General features: G+C 34.3%; 1 protein-coding gene across 3 annotated transcripts in view; it reads right to left on the bottom strand.

The window, feature by feature from the left end:
- Nucleotides 1-14,907, bottom strand: part of COL4A5 (collagen type IV alpha 5 chain) — a 250,831-nt gene that overhangs the window by 110,312 nt on the left and 125,612 nt on the right. For all 3 annotated transcript variants that reach the window (XM_078363412.1, XM_035287997.3, XM_054251548.2), the window contains 12 exons: nucleotides 12,537-12,590; nucleotides 12,182-12,208; nucleotides 10,351-10,431; nucleotides 7,704-7,766; nucleotides 6,052-6,087; nucleotides 5,920-5,961; nucleotides 5,655-5,747; nucleotides 3,839-3,892; nucleotides 3,686-3,742; nucleotides 3,384-3,428; nucleotides 1,622-1,675; nucleotides 47-88 (listed from right to left, as the gene is read on the bottom strand). In XM_078363412.1, the coding sequence (XP_078219538.1) occupies nucleotides 47-88; nucleotides 1,622-1,675; nucleotides 3,384-3,428; nucleotides 3,686-3,742; nucleotides 3,839-3,892; nucleotides 5,655-5,747; nucleotides 5,920-5,961; nucleotides 6,052-6,087; nucleotides 7,704-7,766; nucleotides 10,351-10,431; nucleotides 12,182-12,208; nucleotides 12,537-12,590 (648 nt within the window). The remainder of the gene's footprint in view (nucleotides 1-46; nucleotides 89-1,621; nucleotides 1,676-3,383; nucleotides 3,429-3,685; nucleotides 3,743-3,838; nucleotides 3,893-5,654; nucleotides 5,748-5,919; nucleotides 5,962-6,051; nucleotides 6,088-7,703; nucleotides 7,767-10,350; nucleotides 10,432-12,181; nucleotides 12,209-12,536; nucleotides 12,591-14,907) is intronic.

The raw sequence follows: 14,907 nt of genomic DNA, 5'->3' as shown, positions 1-14,907 counted from the left end.
TAATGCATTAATAAATTTCATAAATGAAGACTTAAAAAAAACTTACAAGTCCAGGAGGTCCAGGTGGGCCAATGTCACCTTTCTGGCCCTGTTCAATGCAATTTTAAAATTGGTTAGTAAAATTCACATGAAAACATCAATATCCTCAAGAATATAAGATAAACTTTTCATAAAGACCCAGAAATCAATCATAAAATATCTCAAATGAAAAATGTAACATGAAGTTATGAAACAATTCTGAGCTAAGCCTAACCCGTGACACTTCTCAGATTTACTAGCTGTATAATCTTGACCAAGTTAATTAACTTCTCTGGTTTATATACAAAGAATAAAGATTTTGAACCAGAGTTTTAAGGTATTTCTAGTTGTAATATTCTTTGATTTTAAGGTTCCTGTTTCTAGCAAACTACAAAGACTCTATAAAGAAGAAAATAGAAAAAAAAATGGTAGCACTAGAATCAATGAAAAAATTACATTGTTTTACATTTAGCCATGTTTCTTCTCATAAAACTAGTCAAGGACATAAATGTAGTGCCATTTCTATTAGTGACAGATATTTTAGAGGTGATGGACTAAAATATCATTAGTAATAGCTAGTAAATCTGAATTCCTTTGGTGAGCTTGCTCTTAGAAGCTAATGAAAGAAAAGTTCAGATAAAACTTTTATCCTTGATTAGCAGCTTCAACAGCATTAAAACCAAAGTACTTAATATTAAAATGTTACTCTACTACTGGCCAAAACACAAGGATGATCTTTTTCGTGCTTCTGTTCTGGCTCTAGACTTGTTCATAGAAGCCATTCATCTATATACAAATACTACTGGACAAAAAGTCATTTTCTCTGAATATTTCCTACCTCCCTTTATTCTAACTGTGCCTTTTAAGCCACGCTAGAACTTGGATCTAATTTGGAAATAAACCACCATTAAAATATGTGCCTTCTGGGTACTTTCAAGTTTGTAACACTTTTCCCTCCTTGCCTGAAAAACGAAAAAAGTTTTCAGTTTGTTTTTGGTACAAAGCAATTAATGACCAGAAGGATTAGACGACTGGTTATTTTGTGACCTGCTAAAAATCTGATAATAGTGTGCTTCATACCTTTTTCAAAGTCAGTTGAAAAATAGGTAACTAAATAAATGACCTCAGTCAGGCTGCATTTGCCCAGTAGGGAGAAAAAAAATACAATAAAGAATTAGCTAAAGACTTACAGACAATAATTGCATACAGAATGGAAATGTTTACTGGCAACATTCTACATTCACAGCTATAAGCCTTTTTAGTACAAAGACCTCACTAAAATAGTGCTGAATTCTCTTTGTGGAAAACAAAAGTTTTGCCGATACATGCTTAAAGTAAAGGCAATGACTTTTCACAATGGAAATGCTAAAGTTAAACAATGCTTAATGTATTTCTGCAACACGGACTGTGATTTATGGCAATGGAATAAAATTTAGCATATGTGGTATAAAAGAAAAATGGGCAAAAGATGAATAAAGAAGGCATATTTTGAACATAAAAGCTAGTTATGTAGATTTTTTTACATTTATAACTCAAGCTTGGGGAACAAAAGGATTATTTTAACTAGACTAAACCAGTTACTTCAAAGTATTAAAATTCCTACCTTTTCACCATCCCTTCCGGGTTCACCAGGGTAACCAGGATCACCAGGCAAACCCTTTAAAACATAGAGGACAGGGTGACATCAGCACAAATGGTGGGGTTAGGGAATCTCCAAAAATCCTCTTCTCCATAGAAGCAATGAGAATACTGGCAAAAATTATCAGTCAGAATTAACTTTCAGAACTTAACCAAGCCTTGCAACAATTCAAGGAGTGTTTTCTCAGGGGGAAAAGAAAGCTGAATCTTGGTGAGAACTCAGGACTTTGTGGCATTTAAAATTGCTCTATTTCCATCACCTTTCCTCACAATCAAGGTGAAAACCAGCAGCCTAGCAGCAACTGGAGAGGAAAGAACAGGATTGGAGCTCCTTCAAAGCCCCATTCCCAGAGAATTATCATTATTTGATCTGTCTGGTGATTCAAAAGAAGACTACTTGCAAGACTGCCTTTATTTGACCCGACTTGGGCTATCCCAGTGCAAACAGAGAACAAGAGAACAGACTCCCTACCCCCAGCCCCCATTTGTTGAAAACACTAAGAGGCAATTTTTGAATATCACAGCTGCCTGAATCAAGACAAAGACCAATTGTTCCAAAAGAAGCCAGGAACTGAGGCCCTGAATTTACCTCTTGTTATTTTATAATACAAAATATTCTTTAATTAGAGATTATAAGTTGAGGATTGCCTGTTTAGTAAAATAACCTGAAACCAATTTATTTGAATTTAGTAATTCTAACCTGTCTTATTTATCACTTTCCCTTGGAATAACTTACAAATTTCATCAAATATTATCTCTGTCCTTTAAAAACTCTTGCTCACTGTGCATACTGTTGATACTGAAGCTGCTTGAAATAATGTTCTTGGAGTTACATGTTTTCTCACCCTCCTTTTCAGTAGTAAGTAGAAGAATTATCTGTCAAAACTTGTACTGAAAAAACGTGTTCACACACACAAAAAATTGTCTGTGAGTATTTATAGTAGTTTTATTCATAATGGCCAAAACCCAGAAACAACTGAAATATCCTTCAATGGGTAAATGGATAAACAAACCATGGTATATTCAAACTATCAAATACTACTTAGAAATAAAAAGGAATGAACTGATACACAATTCAATGTATTATGATATGTGAAAAGGTCCTGATTCAAAAGGCTACCTACAATATGATTCAATGTATCTGATATTTTGGAATAGGCAAAATTAAAGGGATTGACAAAAGATAAGTTGTTACCAGGAGCTTGAGAAAGGAGAATAGGGAGGGGATAACTACAAAAGAGCATGAGGGAACTTTTAAGGGTAATGGAAGTGTTCTTGATTATGGTGGTGGTGACACAACTGTATGTGTTTGTCAAAACACAAACTGTACACTAAAAATGGTTCCTTTTATTGTATGTAAATTATATCTCAATAAATCTGACTTTAAAAAATAGAGGAACCTCAAATTTATATTTGGTGTAATTGGATTGCTTGAAATGCAAAGGATAAATGCTTGAAGGAATGAATACCCCATTCCCCATGATGTGCTTATTTCTCATTGCATACCTATATCAAAACATCTCATGTACCCTCATAAATATATACACATACTCTGTACTCACAAAAAATTTTTAAAAATAATTGTAAAAAATTAAAAATTATATTCAGAAGACATAGGCTGTATAATTTCCATTCATTTAAACTATTTCCAGATGCGACACTCTGTCATGTTATACCAACATATAAATGTTTCCAGTTTTGCAGGGGAAAGAATCTTATCTACTTACGGGGATTCCTGGTTGGCCATTTTCTCCATCTTTGCCTGGTTTACCCTATAGGATACAAAGAAATGATAGGGCAACAACATACATTTGTTAGTTAAGAAGTACAAAGTTAAAGACTATAACAAGCTTTATTCCTGGCTTGGACTACATTAAGTAGACATTTTAGACATCAACATTATAACGCCAGTAGTGATATTTTGAAACAATGAAAGTAATATGTAGAAAGAAAGAATAAAATCACAGACACAGACACACACACACACTTAGAATTTTTTGCAAAGAATATTAGCAGTTACATCACTTACTCTTTTGCCTGGCTCTCCTTGCTCACCCTTCTCACCTTTCACACCACCTGGAGGACCCTGTATACATAAAAACAGTTTCACATTGGTTCATGGGATACTGTATACCAATACCAATTTAAATTAAATGATGCTAAAGCACTTTAGGTTACTTACGGGAGGACCATGCATCCCTGGAGGTCCAGGAGGCCCTCGGTCACCAGGAAGTCCCTATGCAGTAGTAGGGGAAAGGAAATCAGTGTTAATACTGGAAAATGCATTTTCATTCTAAGCACTAGAGCTAGCTAGGAACATTTTTAATAAACTGAACCAAGGCTGCATCTATACTGCAGCAACATGGATAGAGCTGGAGGCCATAATCCTAAGTAAATTAATGCATGAACAAAAAATCAAATACCACATGTTCTCATTTACAACTGGGAGCTAAACATTGGGGACACAAGGACATAAAGATGGCAACAACAGACACTGGGGACTACTAAGGGTAGAGAGGGGCAGGTAATGCTTGTAAACCTAACTATTGGGCACTATGTTCACTACCTGGCTGATAGGATCTGTACCTGAAATCTCAGCATCACATAATATACCCATGTGACAAACCTGCACTACACCCCTGTACCTAAAATAAAGGTGAAAACTTTTAAAATAATAAAATAAAATAAATTTCCCCCTAAAAATAAATTAAACTGAATTGTATACTCATGTAGTATAACCAAAGATAATAGGGTATTTCTATTTCAGTTAATTCTTGTTGATATACAAGCCAAGATTTGAGGAAAATAACAGGGCCACACTTAACATGAAAATAATGACAATTTTTTATTATTGTAAAATATTTTATAGAAAACATTAATACCTAAAACTAGGAGATTTTGGGGTCACACAGCATACATATACTTTGGCAAATAATTAAATGGACCAATTTTTATTGATGGTAGAGTTTCAATATAACTTTTCCTTTATTCTTAACTTTCTTATTCATATTTTAAAATGCACACGTTCTGTTTGTTTAAGTGTGGGCCAATATGCCATAAAAATATATCTAATTTCCCTCATCTACTCTAGTAAAAGCAGGGTATCAGATAACTATTTCTAAACACAACAAAGGTTTATAGAGTAACATTATTTTTCTCCTTGCATATCAGTGAAATATAGAGAACACTGTCATCATTCTAACTTATCATAACCTAATTTTATACATGAACGGGTTCTTCAAATGGCCAAAAACAGAAATAACCCAAATGTCCATCCACTGATAAATGAATGGATAAACAAAATGTAGACTATTTACACAATGAAATATTCATCAGCCATAAAAAGAAATGAAGCACTGATATGTGCTACAAAATGATTTAACGTGAAAATACTATACTAAGTAAAAGAAGCCAGGCACAGAAGACCGTATATTATATTACATCATTTATATGAAATATCCAGAAGAGAAAAATTTGCAGAGCCAAGAAGTAGATTAGTGATTACATAGGGCTGGTGAATTTGGGGAGAAATAGGGAGTACAACTAGCATAGGTATGGATTTATTTTGAGGAAGGCTAAGAATTTTCTACAGTTAGACTGTGCTGATGGTTTCACTACCCTGTGAATACACTAAAAAACATTGAATTGTACACTTTAAATGGGTGAATTATATGCATGTAAATTGTTTCTTGATAAAGTTATTTTAAAAATTTAATGTTCTCACATACTTGTTATTTAAAAAATACCCTGATATATAATCATATTTCAGTTTATAGTACATCTCAATGGAATGCCACTTACATAGAAAGATTATTTTTAACTTTTTATCATTTTATTTTTTCAGCTTTATTGAAGTATAACTGACAAAACTGTATATATCTAAGGTATAAACAACGTAATGTTTTGATATACTTATACACTGTGCAGTGATTACCACAATCAAACTAATTAACATATCCATAGCAAGATTTTCATTGACTTCCTCCCTACTTACTCACCTGATCTCCTTTCTGAAACTCTACATCAATTGGTCTTTTCTGTTCACTGATCTGCCCAGGTGGCCCAGGTGGGCCTTGAAGACCTTGCTCACCCTGTTTGCAAGATAAAATAAGACATGATATTTCATAGCCTCCATAACAATAGCAATAATATAATATGTAAGCTAAGATAACTGCAAGAAGCAAGAGAAAAAAAAAGACAGTTCAAATGACTATAAAAAGAGAAAGCTGAGGGCTGAATAAACAACTCTCTTTCTTTACTCACCTTTTCACCTTTGGGTCCCTGGAAATTTAAGCCCATATTCCCCTGGAGAGAGAAGTTTCCATTTAAAAATCTCACTGACAATAAGAAAAGGAATCTACACCAAATAAAAGATATAAAGAAAAGAAAAATTACCTTTGGTCCTGGAAGTCCTGGTGGACCAGGAGGGCCCTAAGAAGAGAAGACAAAAGAGAAAAAAAAATGTTATATTATTAAGTTTATTTTAAAAGTTATTTAGTTTCAGAAAAGGAGTGAAAAAGCCCATTGAAATTTCTTTATTTTCATTTTAATCAGAGACACACGTTTTAATTGATTAAAATGAGCTAGATGAATGTGAGGACTTCTGATGACAGACTAGAAATGGGCAGGAGAAAAAAGCTGGGATGGGTAGAGGTAGAGAGGTAGCCCCAGTGCCAATAGTCAGTTCAGAAGTTAATCTCAGCAGACCTATCAAATTTTTCATATCAGAATTATAGGTAAACTTAAGTGACATAAAGCAATTCACTCGCAAGGTTTAAAAAGCATGTGTTTATTTTTTTAATTCAGTTTGATTTTTATACAATCTGACTTTGTGTATGTGAGAATAATTCAAGATTTGAAAAATTAAATAGGCACCTTCCTGCTCAAGTCTACTGCCTTTTAATCTCAATGGACCTATTTATTTATATATTGTATCTTGGTAGCATTTCTAAGATTTGGCTTCACCTGTTGAATTAGGGTTAATTCAAGGAATATCCAGAAACATAAAGTGAATTGGTTAAGTGGCCACAATGGCTGAGGAAATTCAAGGTGTAACAACATACTCAAGGGGCACCAATGTTGTAACACCATAATTAGGAAAAAGGGCCATAGTACATAGTCTTAGGTATTGCATGAAGTCTACAACTAAAACAAACTAAAGGGTTTTCTAATCTTCTCCCAAAAAGTTACAAGAAAGCAGAAATCACAATCTCTTCTAGTAGATTCTTATAGTATTTATCAAACATTACTTCCTTCGTTCAAAAGAATAGGGCCAATTGTCACAAACAAAAATGTACAATCTATAAAGGTATAATGAAAACTGTCACTTAAATATATGGTAGATGAGAGATAGAGTGGCACATGAGAAATTACTTCTACTGAAATACAATTTTCTTGCCCTTTTAAGAGGCAACAGTAAAGCTATAAGTTAAAAACATGACTTGAATGAAATCTAAGTATTTCAGAAGTAAAAATAGTTAGAAGTTACTAGGATAGAAACTAAGAGTGACTATAGAGGTAGTAAAGTAAGAGAACCAGTTGCACATTCAGGATCTGTAGAGGAAGTTTATGCTCCTTTCCTGGGGTACTTAAACCTGTGACCAATTGCACAGTGATCACTCCCCTCACCAATCCTACTGTTTTATCCCAGGTCCCTAAGAAATGAGAGCCCATGTACTTAATAAAGCCCTTTGTTCTTCTTAAACAAAAAATTGTAGCTTGAAGAAACATGTTTCATCAAGTGATTAGAAAACTGCCTTAAAAGGCTTTCTGAAATGGCCAGAATTGACTTCAACACTGACACATCAAGAAGCAACCAACAAAATACATCATAAATCTTTCATGTACTTCACTTTTCCATCTACGAAATGGAACCATTACTTAGAATGCACATTATTAATCATATCATTGTAAAGTCACCTTTAAATAAGAAAATTACAAATTATTAATATGTGTAATGCATTATGTTTTCAAGTATTATAAATAATATTAATATTTGTGAAAGAAGTCAGAAAGGAAAGGGGGAGAAATTAAAGAAGAAAGCTTACCATCAAGCCTGGTGGTCCTGGGGGACCAATTGGCCCTGGTATACCAGTGGGACCAGGTAGGCCCTGTTATAAAGGGAGTAAAGAAAACAATGAAAAAAGAAAAACAAACAAAAAACTCCCCTCATTGTATATTTTGAGATGAAGTCTCGCTCCTGTCGCCCAGGCTAGAGTGCAATGGTGCCATCTTGGCTCACTGCAACCTTTGCCTCCCGGGTTCAAGCAACTCTCCTGCCTCAGCCTCCTGAGTAGCTGGGATTACAGACACCTGCCACCATGCCTGGCTAATTTTTGTATTTTTAGTAGAGACGGGGTTTCAGGAGTTCAGGCTGATCTTGAACTCCTGACCTTAGGCTATCCACCTGCCTTCGCCTCCCAAAGTGCTGGGATTACAGGCGTGAGCCACTGCACTCAGTCTCCACATTGTATCTAACAAAGAACTAAACGGATGAAATTTAAACTTCAGTTGTCATTAGAAATCTGCTCTACACTTTTATCATTCAGGAATATTATAAGTGAAATTTTAAAATGTATAGGGATAAAAGGATTAAGTAATTATAAAGAAAACTCATGGTTTAAAGTGATAGATAAATATAAGACAAATAACAAGGAAAATTTACAAAACAAAGTAATAAAGGTATGCATTTAGTTGGGGCTTTATGCTACAAATGAGAAGGGAAAGGCTACTATTTTCAAGATAGCGTCTCTAATTTAAAACAGATAAGATTAAAGACAGAGGGAAATGAGAGTAACTGGGATAAATTTTAAGAGAATGATACAAGTGTTATGGAATAATTTAGCATGTTAAAAATTCAAAATTTGCCTAAAATCTAGCAATTCTATACTTAGATATAAATCATGGGTTTTTTTATTATGAAAAAAAATTGTAGGCTGGGCATAATGGCGCACACCTGTAATCCTGATACTTTGGGAGGCCTAAGCAGGAGCATCGCTTGAGCTCAGATGTTTGAGACCAGCCTTGGCAACATGGTGAGACCTTGTCTTCACGAAAAATTTTTAATATTAGCCAGGTGTGGTGATGTGCACTTGCGGTCCCAGCTACTCAGTGGACTATTGCTTACGTCCAGGAGGTTGAGACTGCAGTGAGCCATGATCATGCCACTGTACTCCAGTCTGGGCAAGGGTGCAAGACCCTACTTCAAAACAACAACAACAACAAACACCACATAAAACAAAAAACACCAAATGGTACTATGTTTGCAAATGAAAAGTTATGTGAAAGTGAAATTGAGTGAACTAAAGCCATACACAATAATATGGATGAATCTTAGCATATCAAGTAGAAAAAGTAAGTTGCAGAAAACTACATAAATATTACATTATTTTATAAGGCAAAAGTAAATATTCTATTGCTTAGAAATATATGCATATATAATAAAGCTATTTTTAAGGGATCCGTGAAAAACTCGGATGGTAGCTATGTCTTGGAGTAATGCAGACGGATGTGACTACCTAGGGACACACAGGTCGATTCAAAATTATTTTTAATTTTCTAGCTCTTAAATGTTCATTTATAGTTATGCTTCATAGCAGACATATATTTTGCATGTATTTTATTGTATTTTCAAATATTACTTCATAACAAATTAGAAAATATAAAGGGTAAGATTGAGTGAATTTTAAGAACTATGGATGGGTAATACCAAGTAAGAAATGAGAAGGTAGCTAATGAAAAATTTCTGAACCTTGTATATTAGTGATAAAGTACCAGAAAGTTTTGATTTTTAAATTTTGGGCAAAGGAATCAATTATCATGAAATATAAAACCTAAGAAATTGATCTCCTAATCTATAAATACTCAAAACTTACTGCTGTCTCTATGCATGTTATCTGTAGGCTAACAATTTTTTCTTAAGATTACATTTGATATTCACCATGCATAAACTGTATTTGTTCAGCCTTCAAAATGTGTTCATATGTTATATATAACTGATAGCGTTACAAATGACATATTTTAACATATTAAATGGGACACCCATAATTTGTTATTTATTTTTTACTTTATTTATTTATTTAGAGATGGAGTCTTCCTCTGTTATTTATTTATTTATTTTGAGACAGAGTATCTCTCTGTTGCCCAGTCTGGAGCACAGCGGCGGACTTTGGCTCACTGCAACCTCCGCCTCCTGGGTTGAAGCGTTTCCCCTACCTCAAGTTTCTGAGTAGCTGGGACTACAGGTGCACGCCACCACACCCAGCTATTGTTTTGTATTTTTAGTAGAGACGGAATTGCACCATGTAAGTCAGGATGGTCTTGATCTCCTGACCTCATGATCCACTTGCTTTGGCCTCCCAAAGTGCTGGAAGCACAGGCATGAGCCACCATGCCTGGCCTCTTAATTTTTATTTTTAATTATACCATTTACAAAAGACCCTGTGCTCTCCACCGTACAAGAATAAGAATATAGAACCCTATTTTCTGCTGCCAGTCCCCAAACAACTGGATAGAAAGGCAAAAGAACGAAGCAGATGTTAAAATTCCCCCGGTCCAGATTGCTTTTATTTTCAAGTAAAAAGTACATATAATGTCTAGGAAACATCTGATGATAATTTCTATGACAAAAACAGAGAGTACTAAAGGTTGAGGGATTTATCAATATAGCAAAAAAGAAAGTCAATGGATACTTACTTGTATTCCAGGAGGACCTGGATATCCCGGATTACCCTTTGGTCCTGGCAGTGAGGACATAATTATACTACCTGGTTCACCCTAAAAGAAGCCATCAATAGAAGTTCTAAGACACAGTTATTACACATGAAAACCAGCAAAACCACAAAAAAATGATCTGAAGATTAAATTTGTAACATAGATATACTAAAAGATTAGGCCATCTCAGCAACAAAAATGAATAAGTTTACCTTTTAAAGGAAAATGAGGAAGTGGCCAGAGTACACTGAAGAACAGTAGATTTATTAAGATATAGTACCTTCAGGTATTCATTAAAAATTTTGTAGTAAATATTAAGTATTTGCCAACAATTATGGTAGGTCCTGGATAATCAGTAATGGAGAAGATAAACAAAGCCTCTCTTCCAATAAAGCTAACAACATAATGGGAAAAATACAGACCCTAATATTAAAAATATAAGATGAAAACATCAAGAGCTGTGAATATCAAGGGCTATGAAGAAAAATAACATGGTACAATAATTGAAAAAAACTAGTGGAGAAAATTAGTTTGGATAGTCAAAGAAGGGCAATCTGTGAAGGTAACATTCAAGTTCAGACCTGAAGAATAATAAGCAGTCATCCAGGTAAAGATAGGAGAAAGAATGTTAGGCAGTGTAAATCATATATACAAAATACCCCAAAAGCAAAATATTTGGCACATCCCAATAATTAAATGCAGACTGATGTGGTCAACGAGCCAAGGGATAAGTGTTTTAAGATAAGACTGTAAATGTAGGCAAGAACCACAGTATGCAGTTCTTAAAACTATGGACTTTACCTTAGATACACAGTAGAAAGCCCTTGAAGATTTCTAAGTAGAGGGATTACATGATTAATTAACACTTTTAAAAAATCATTATTGGTTGCTTTGTAATGAATAAAACAAGTGGGGAGGTAAGGGTGGAATAGTAGTGAGAAAAAGAAACTAGGTAAGAAATTATTGCAGTAATCCAGGTGAGACATTATGATTAGCATGGTAACAGTGGAAATGGAGAAAAGTGGTTGAACTTAAGATGCATTTTCCAGGCATACTTAGTATTTAGTGATGGAATTGAATGGGGAGGTGTGTGAAGGAATGGAAGACATAAATATTAACTCCAAGGTTTGAGATCATGTAAAAGTATACATAACATAAAGAGATGCAAATTTGAGATATGAAGAGTCAGAGGGAGGAAAGGATTTATTTTGTGGGTAGATTAACTTGGAACATATTAATTTGAATGTCTGGAGATATCTGAGTGGAGATGTCAGAGAGGCTGATGAATACACATAGCTAACTCAGAAGAAAAGTCTGATTTGATACTCATGAGCTAGACAGTAATCAATAATATGAGCATTAACAATATTGCTGGGTATAGCAGAGAAGAAAGAGTACAGACTGTGATGTGATGCTTGATAGACATAAAGAATGAGCTTACACAGAAGACTGCAGAATAACCAGAGGTGCAGAAGAAAAATCAGGAAAGGATAGTGTCACAGAAGCCAGGGAAAAAAGTAATTCTAGAGAGAATAGGTGGTCAACTGTATCAAAGTGTAAGAAGATGAAGACTTAAAGAGTCAGAAAAGAAACTCAAGTCTCATATGCACATTTTCAAGTGTATCGGCACAAAGAAGGTACTTAAAGCCATGGGAACAAAAGAGACTACTTAAGGAGAGCTTGTAAGTTTACACCTGCACAACTTCTAGAAACATCAATTTTAAGACAGAAGTTTGAGTCATTATCCTATTGAAGTTCCGGGCTTTCCTAATATTTTATTCAAAACATTCGCTTCCCAGGATGAGATGCTTACCTTCATACCTGGGATCCCAGGGGGTCCCTATTATTAAAAAGAAAAGAAATTTTCAATGTATGAGAGAGAAACAAGCAAACTATAAAATGCTTTTAAATAGAGTATAAACTGATTAGGGTCATTTCTGAATATGACATATCTTAGTACTTAGAGGTGACATTTATGTAAATATGAAATCCTTGCTTTTGCCCAGCAGAAAGCTATATTATCAACTTCTTTTTGAAACGTTTTCCTCTAGTTTATTACTTTAAAATGTATTGCTTTATTCCACATGAATCCATTGGGCTCTTTCGCTACATTTCCACTTCTTTGGTTAATTCCTATGTTCATCATAATCCCAAATTTTATAACTTACTGGAGGACCCTGTAAACCAGGAAAACCGGGACTGCCTGGAAATCCACGTTCTCCCTAGAAGGAGTTAAAAATAAAGAGCATGGAGGAACAAGAAATACAGAATAACTATACCATCAAGATAATGACTTCATGAAAAGATTTCTGTAAAAGCCATTTTGAAACATGCTAGATTGCTAAAAATTCATTAGCCTTCACTTTCCAATTACTTCAATATCAACTATCCGTATCAATTCAACTTTTATCCTAATTCATCCATCCCAATCAGAAATAAAGAAAAAATTCATCTATCTCACTTCTTTTCTTCCAACAAAGCCATTTTGAGACAATCACGCCACAAATTCCTGACCATCATCACATTTAATAGTTAATGATCTGCCCCAATTTCCTGCCCATGTGTTGTATAGATTCTTATTTTAACTGCTCTATTGCATTTTTCTTTTATTGTAAACTACTTCAAATTATTTTTGTAAAGAGGAAAAGATGGTAAGAAAGAAGGCCATTAATATCACCAAGAGGACAATAATAGCAATAATTCTAGCAATTGCAGGTCATTATGTTTTCTAGGTACCCATTTTTTCTCACTCACTATTGTAAAGAACTAATATGGAGACTTGGTTTAGAAAACAAAAGCTAAAATTGCTATAGAAGAACCCTCAAACAACCTCCTCTAAATACCTACATGCCAGGTAATCCTAAAAACAAGTTCATCAGAAGGTTTGAAAGAATAAAATTACTACTGTTGTGTGTCATTGAGAGTTCAATACCCTTCTCTTCACCTTATTACACATGGAAAAAGTAGGCCCAGAGGGAAAGGAAGTGGCCTAGACATCAGGTTTAGAAGATAGAAAAAAAAAAGCACCTATACATTGTGGCTCCGACTTCAAGGTTCATTGTTTTACTTACATAGTAAGAAATATAACAAAAGCATTCAGACTTTATGCAGAGTAAATCATTTTAATTTGTTTAAAATTTGTTACTCACATAATTAGAAGACTGAAACACAAGTTAATCAATGCTCCCTTTAATCATATAGCACACTATACTCATTATAGACACATTTTGCCTTCAAATTTGAAACTTTGGCTAGTGGGTCTGTTTGTTGCTTAAAGTACACTGGAAAAAATAAATAAATAAAAATAAACAAATAACCAGAAGAGACACAAAAATGTAGTCCAATTTAACATTAAATGTATCATGCAAGCTAACCCCACATTGGTTCTATCACTTTAAGGTTGTTCCAGCTAAAACGAAGAACACAATTAATCCTCACAAATCCAAAATTTTTAAAAATTATTATCATTGACAGGGTTACATTGAATTGAAGAAATATTGGAGTTGAAAATAACTGTACTGCCTTCAAGTATATAGCACAGTAATTATCACAAAATATGGCCATTGTAATGCAAAATAGTTTGTTCAAGTTATTTTAAATATATGCCGAAATAAAATCTGACATATGCCATTAGTTAGAAATATCTGAAGTATTTTATGAAAAGTTTTACAGAATATTATATGTAAAACAGAAAACACCAAAAGGAAATACAGAGAATAATATACTGCATTAACCTAAAGGCAAAGGAAAAAGGCAAGAGAATAAGAAGTGGCTATAATAGATAAGCTTACAAAAAGAGCAAATTGTCCTCATTTTTTTCTTGCCATTTATTACTTTATATTAAATCCAGCAGTTGACTAAAGACAAGAAACGTTGGATCAAAAAAAATAATGCCATATCTAAAGTTAGGATAAAGAACCCTAATTTTTACACTGTTGGTGGGAGTGTAAAATAGTTCAACCATTGTTGAATTACTTCCTACTAGGCACTTCCTCAAGGACCTAGAAATACAAATTCCATTTGACCCAGCAATCCCTTTACTGGGTATATACCCAAAGGATTATAAATCATTCTATTATAAAGACACATGCACATGTATGTTCACAGCAGCACTGTTTACAATAGCAAAGACCTGGAACCAACCAAAATGCTCACCGATGATAGACTGGACAAGCAAAATGTGGTACATATACACCATGGAATACTATGCAGCCATAAAAAATTATGCGTTTGTGTCCTTTGTAGGGACATGGATAAATCTGGAAACCATAATTCTCAGCAAACTGACACAAGAACAGAAAATCAAACACCGCATGTTCTCACTCATAGGCAGGTGTTGAACAATGAGAACACATGGACACAGGGAAGGGAACATCACACACTGGGGTCTGTTGTGGGGGGCTAAAGGAGGGACAGCAGGGTGGGTGGGAAGATTCAGGAGGAATAACATGGGGAGAAATGCCAGCTATAGTATGGGTGATGGGGGGATGGAGGCAGAAAACCACATTGGCATTTATGTACCTATGCAACAATCCTGCA

The sequence above is a fragment of the Callithrix jacchus genome, chromosome X (genome assembly GCF_049354715.1).
Source record: "Callithrix jacchus isolate 240 chromosome X, calJac240_pri, whole genome shotgun sequence".
NCBI classification, from domain to species: domain Eukaryota; kingdom Metazoa; phylum Chordata; class Mammalia; order Primates; family Cebidae; genus Callithrix; species Callithrix jacchus.
This window is presented reverse-complemented; position numbering and strand designations above follow the sequence as displayed.